At 43.3% G+C, this 6635-nt stretch overlaps 1 protein-coding gene across 6 annotated transcripts in view; it reads left to right on the top strand.

The window, feature by feature from the left end:
- The first annotated feature begins 296 nt into the window (after positions 1-296).
- Positions 297-6635, top strand: part of CIPC (CLOCK interacting pacemaker) — a 12214-nt gene continuing 5875 nt past the window's right edge. Inside the window, exons 1-5 of one of the 6 annotated variants that reach the window (XM_080394370.1) lie at positions 297-442; positions 1259-1386; positions 2613-2680; positions 3330-3504; positions 4405-4574. In XM_080394370.1, the coding sequence (XP_080250496.1) occupies positions 3438-3504; positions 4405-4574 (237 nt within the window). In that variant the 5' untranslated portion in view covers positions 297-442; positions 1259-1386; positions 2613-2680; positions 3330-3437. Of the gene's footprint in view, positions 443-496; positions 941-1258; positions 1387-2612; positions 3505-4404; positions 4575-6635 lie in introns of those variants that run through there. The other 5 variants (XM_080394368.1, XM_080394367.1, XM_080394369.1 and 2 more) reach the window with 5 other exon arrangements.

Raw genomic sequence — 6635 nt, 5'->3', positions numbered from 1 at the left:
TGGCAGAGCCCCTTCCCCCTGGCAGACCCTGTGTGCATCCATGCACACCTACGGCTGCCCGCTCCCACCTCACACACCCACCGCGCTCCAGGGGCTGCGGTAAGGACCCCCGCACTGCGCCTGTCCCTGCTGTCCCGCAGAGGCCCTGCCCTGCCGCCTCGCCCCCCCTGAGGCGCGCTGCCCCGCCGCGCTGCCCCGCCGCGCCACCGTGTCGCGCCTCAGCTCAGCGCGCGCGGCGGCGGCGGGGAGCGACGGCCGCGCGCGCGCACTGCAGCCCCTCCCGCCAGCTCGCCCGCCTCTCAGGCAACGCGCAGCGCCAGAGGGAGCAACTGTCCCCTGCCGGCCCGGGCTTGTCTAGGCGCTGGGGGAGGTTCGTGCTCCATGGTAGGGTGTCGCGCATGCGCGGCCCGGCGGGGTTGGACCTGTGGCGGCCTGCACCCAGGTGAGGGGCGGCCCGGCCCGGCCCGGCGCGGGGGGAGGCGGCTTTGAGGCAGCGATAACAGCTCGGGGGACTTGGGACTCCCGGCCATCGCTGGGGCCCGCTCCGCCTCGCTGTGCGGCGGGGCGGCAACCGGGGCCCGCAAGCCGGACGGCTCGGCCCGCCTGCGCGGGGGCCTCTCCTATACGGGGCCCGCTCCCCGGCGGCGGGGAGCCCCGGCGCGGCCCGCCCGGGCTCGGCCTGGGGCCGAGTGCCGGGGATGCGGCCAGGCGGGACCAGCGGTGGCCGCTGCGGCGGAAGGGCCCCAGGGCCGGCGTCCGGTGCTTCCTGCGGGGCGGGGGCAGCCGCTGGGCCGCGGGCTCCCACGCCGGCGCGTCGGGAGAGTGGCGCTTCTGGGTTGTTTGTTTTCAGTTGTGGTTTGGTTGTTGTTTTGTTTTTTTTCCATGAGGGAAGTTGTGCCAGTTCTTCCCAAAGCTTCCCTTGATGCAAGGCTAGCAGATGGTGTGTTCTTGTTTTGCTTATTTCTAGCCCTCCTTCTGTTTCTAGTTCTGCTTTTTTGGAGGTGTAGCATCAGTATGTCTCACTTCCTTTAAAAATACCCATGTTTTGGAAAGGACTAAGGAACAAAAGTGTGGGTTGGGGCTTAAACCCCATCTTCCACCTCATCCTTCATTCCAGGGATAGCATCTAGGTTGCTTTTATGTAGTTATGTTTGCTCTGTACCTGTTAGCAGGGCAGCAGGTGTGGTGGAAGATGGAGAGTGAAAAATGATGCATAGCTACTGAGGAATTTCTCTTCTTCTTTCTCTCTTGTATTTAGGTAAACACTCTCCCTACCATCTCAGCAGTGTTATCTAATGTACAGAATTCCTTACTGGAGGTGCCAAGGCTTGACGGAATCTTGGAGCAGAATTCTAACAACCAGTTCTCAGGACTTTACCTCAAAAGGCAAGTTCCTTCTTAGACTTTTCCAGAATGTCTGCTGCAATGTCATTCGAAGTAGCTTGCACTGGATACTGCCATTAATGTGCTGCTGGCTTGAGTGTGATGCACACTCCTGAGTTCTTGTATTTGTAATTTAAATACAGAGCTCTAACATGAAACACACGAGGGTTGCTTTATAAGGAAATAATTTCTACAAATAATATTAGAAATAATTTCTGTACTTCATCCTGTAATTTTTCTCTTAGCCAAACTCTCAGCTACTGTTTTTAACAGGAGCAGATACTTTGTTCTGTTTTGCTAGAGTCTGCCTACCCTCAGGAAGCAACTGAAGGTTGTGACCAGTGTGTAGTATGGGAGGCCATAGTGTAATTATACATTTTTTCTGATTTTTCATAGCTTTTAGTGTCAGCCTCCCAGTGTTCTCATTCTAGGTATGGGAAGAAGAGGGTATTTCTAAGGCCAGGTCTCCCCTAGGAGTGCATTGGACGTATAGTATGTGTTGCATTTTTAGCAGTATGGAGTTCTTTAGCCCCAGCATATCCTCTGATCACTTTCTTTTCTCTGATGACTGACTTAACTTTTGAAACAGACTGTATTAACAAACCTACAGCTTTGCAGGTTCAGCTGTATTTGTTGTATGGGCTTCACCCAGCACAGTTGACTTGTTTTGGGATTCAGCCCCTGGGGTAGCTAGGTTTTTGTAACATAAATATGGCCTAAATAACTTAATTCGGGGGGGGGGGGGGGGGGGAAGTTATTTAAGAACAAAAGCTTTTAGCTTTTTGTTTTGGGGTTTGTTTTTTTTTTGGGTGGAGAAACTTGTCTAATACATTAGTTTTCTATCTGTGTTTCATTCTTGGAATGATTTGAGATATTTCTGTGCTGAAACTCTTCAGTTAGCTCATTGGCAGTGTAAAAAGCAATAGGCAACCATCCCACTTGACTCGGAGGGATGTTGATTTAATTACAGATAACAACCATACACTTCATATCTGCTATTTTATCTTGGTTACCCACGTTGCTGAGCTTCATAGAATTGGACATTACATTTTTAGCAGATCAGGAAATCATGTTCATATTTCCCAAGTATTGTGTGTACAGTAAGGAATTATTACCTTGTATGACCGACTTTGTAACAGAGTTAGAAATTACTTACGCATTGTGTTCTCCAGATGAATCTATTGTGTACTTTACTCGTTAATTTTAAGTATTAAATGATTCTCTTTCAGGTAATTCAGTAAGACTGGCTGACCTGTGCTCTGACTTACTCAGCCACTGAAGAAAGGAGCTGAATGAGGCAGGTGCATTCTGCCCCTTCAGCTGCATCCATGTCTTCAGTGCTTTGAAGATACCTTTGATTTGCTGATGGCATTCACAGCAGTAGTGAAACCAATGACATTTTAAAAAGTAAAATATCTGTACTATATTTCTGCTTCCGTTAATTTCTTCTTCCTATGCATTTGAATTTTTTGCATCTTTTAACCTATCTTAAAGGACTCAACAGCCATGCCTAATATGACAGTGTTCTGTTGTAGTTGGTACAGGGGACTGAAAGATTGGATTGTGGAAACTTTCCTGAAACTGAAAAAAAAGCACCTAACTTTAGTCCAGAAGATTCTACAAAGTGAAGTCTCAGTTGATGCAAAGAATTGTTGCCTATCTTTTCTGCTCTGTAATGTGTTACTAAACATGCATAGTTTGGAGAGTTTTGCAGGGACTAAAACTGTTATTTTATTGGCAAGCCTTTGCTAATCAAAATGTGTGATAAACAGCAAATGTGAAGCTGGGAGTTTAACAGAATTCTACAGGTTTCTTAACAGGTACAGCAAACTTTTGCCTGTACAGATTTCCATAAGGACAAACATGGCCTTCTCTGTTGTCTTATATTGATGGAACTTTCTTTAGATTCAGAGAAAGTCCTTTTGTGTTCTTAACTGTTTTTGTAGTTTCTCAATGGAAAAGATGTTAAAAACTGCCTGCAGCACTATGGAAGCATGGAGACAAAATAGTCATCTATTGAGACCCTCAAGGAATTGTTGGGCAAAGTGACAGAAATGAAGAGCTTGAACCATCACTTCACCATGGCGGCAGCTGAATCTGACAAGGACTCCGGTTATTCAGGTTTAGCATTACCTTTCATATGTGTGTGTGTGTGTGTGTGTGTGTTGTCTGTGTGTGTTATCTTGCTCAGGCTTTGCTTTTGTTGGTGATGATTGGCAAATCTGACTCTAGTCCCTTATAGTTGTGTCTCATTACCTGTTGGGGCTTTCTATGCAAGACAGGTTGCATCTGCATCATCCTACCATCAAAACATTTTTGGAGTGGAACTTTATGTAGTTATAAAGTTCATCCTTGAATTTAAATGGCATGGGAATTTAAAATGTGCCTAATAAAGAAATGAATGGAAAGATCTCAGACTTCATAGTCTAAAGTGGGGATGCAAAATTACTTTTTGTTCTTTGTAGGGACAAATGAACTATTGGATTACGCTGTCTGATGTCTCTTACAATTTGACCAGATTGTCAGTAGAGCCTGATAAACCAGAGAGTAATTATTATAATGTCAGTAAAATGTAGACAGTATGCCATTTTAATACTCAAAAAACTTGCAAAGATAGCCTTTAAAAGAAAAAAGAAATGCTTTTATGAGAGATACCAAGACACAAAATGCCTGCAGCACAGACTGAAGCTGTGGCAATGCTGGAGCCCGTAATTCTTCCCTGCACCATATTTCAGAGCAGTCTTCGTGCTAGTGCATAGTCCACGGGAGACTAAATACAAAAGGACAAAAATTAATAGATTTTTTGGGAGACATCTGCATGAGAACTGGCCTGAAATAGAAAGTCTTTTATTAAAGGCTATTTGACAGCTGTCACAGCAGATCTAATTTTATTGGTATTCCAGAAGTAAACTTTATTGGTCTTTGTGACTTCATTGAAAGGAAGCAGAATAGTAGATCTGAAAGGCAATAGCAAGCATACTGCATATGAAACAGCTAACAGCTGAATTCTACATGTGGCAGATGGAAGCTCAGAGTGCCTGAGTGCTATGGAGCAGACTGACTCGGAGGACGTGCTGAATGCGTTGGGTTGGAACGCAGAGGATGGGCCATGGCGATGCCCAATGACCACAAGCAGCTCCTTTCCTGCGCTTTCTCCTATGGTCGTAATGAAAAATGTGTTAGTTAAGCAGGTAGGGAAGAAATGATATGATGGAAAATATTGCATGTTCTTAAATTGTGTTTTAAAATATTTTTCCTTTCAAAAAGGTTTTACAGAGTTGTTGAAGTTCAGAAAATAGCTGGTAACTTGAAAAGTTTTGTGACTGCCTGTTCTTTTGAGGGGCAGCTAGAATCACTGAGACTGAAAATACGTGAAATGGAGAAGCTCTGCTACAATTACTAAACCTCCTTGTCTCAAAGGGTTCCCCAAAAAATAGATCTTTAGGAATGTTATGTAAATAGCACCAAAGATCCGATGAAATTTTTTTTTTTTTCCTTTTGAAAGCTGTTGTTTTCTTTTTCTCTCAATAAAGATGGTAAAGTAGAATGATAGGTTTTGCTTTCTAGTTCTTTGGTCCTAAACTAATCCAAAGTGTTATAAATCAAAAAATGAAATCCATGTCTGAAGTTAGCCCTGGTATTTTTACTTTGACAGTTGTTTGTCTTGGTTGCATGTGATGGCTGACGTTGCAACAATTACATTCCCTGTTTATGTCCTCCAATGTTTGGTTGTATGTTCTTCCAGCACATCTGTGAGACTCCTAATTTTTATGTTGCAACAAGATACCAGAGCTCCAAGTTCAAAGTGATGCCATAGTATTAGACCTCTTGCTCTGTACTCGTGTTTTCTGAGCAGAGCAAAAAGCCCTTTAGTGTTTTTTATTAGAAAACTTCTGAGAATACATTGAGAAGGGGGAAAAAAGAATACAGATCCTGATTCTTTTTCTGCTGGATTTATTATGACAATAAGCAAAACCTGTTAAATTCAAATACTGTGTATCAATGCTAACACAGATACTGGCTTCTGTTAGTATTTGGCAGGTTATGCGTTTGTGGGGGAGATGGTTCTGATCTGAGTATTGTGCTTTATCTTGACAAGAAGCAATTTTATGCTTGTATTCCTAAATGTGTGGACACAATACTGTCTAAACAAATGCTGAATTTTTCGTTTAGTAGGGAGTAGGAAAGCTTCACCAAAGGTTGATAGTCTTTGGCCCAGAGCTGAAAAATTAAACACAGATTGCAGTGGTAGTCTAGTATTAAGTTCCAGGTTGTGTTGCAAACAGTTAGGAGAACTAGCTAATATACATTTAAAAAAAAAAACAAACAAACAAAAACCAAACTGGTAGTGTAGCAGAAAGGTAATTTGGGGGGGAAGAATTGGAGATAGATAAAATTACCAGGCTCTCTTTCTTGAGCAGTGTGTCATAACATCTAAGTCTGATTATGTATGGTTAAGGACAATATTGTCAACTTGAAAAACGTTTACTGCAATAAACAAAAAGCAACAAGTCTAGATCAGAATAATAACGAAGACTCTCTGCCTCTTTCCATTATGCCTAGTTACCTCAGATAGTCATGCTGATCATATTTTTAAAATGGTCTTTTCAACACAGCGATTGGCTGGGCTCATTGGCCCAAAAAAAAAAAAAAAAAGCAGCATCCAGTTACGGCTGTTTATTTGTTCCAGTTTCAGTTTCAATCAGCATCATCCTTCTGTCTTAGAACCACTGTGATCCTGTGCATTGATGGTTACCTGCTGTCCCAATTTCAGAGTGTAAACAGCTAACAATGTTACTAAAAAAAAAAATAAGCAGGGATTAATTCTCTGAAACACGGTGCTGCTTGTGGCAAGGTTTCTGTAAGTCCTGTAAAAGTCCTTAATAAGTAGGAAGGCTTTTTAGACAAGTGACACTGATACATGCACGATGTTAGTTTTCATTTAAAAAAAAAAAAACAAAACAACACTGCAGAATTAGTGAAATAAACATGTCCTTCTCCACTAAAAATGAGATTTTGGGTAGGAGGACAAGAGTAGAATACAAGGTGAGAGGAAGAGAGAAGAAAGTAGGTAACAGATAGAAAAGCTGTGGTAACTGCTTATCTTGGTTTTTTAGCTTCAGTGTTTTTTGGGGTGCTGTGTTAGATACTGTACAATTGTGCAGTAAATGACATCTTCTGCCCCCAAAACCTGGCTCATTAAGGCTGTGTGTGCTCTGTCCTGTGTGTGTATAGCCATGGTATTAATATAC

This window comes from Falco punctatus, assembly GCF_963210335.1.
Source record: "Falco punctatus genome assembly, chromosome: 7".
NCBI lineage: Eukaryota > Metazoa > Chordata > Aves > Falconiformes > Falconidae > Falco > Falco punctatus.
This window is presented reverse-complemented; position numbering and strand designations above follow the sequence as displayed.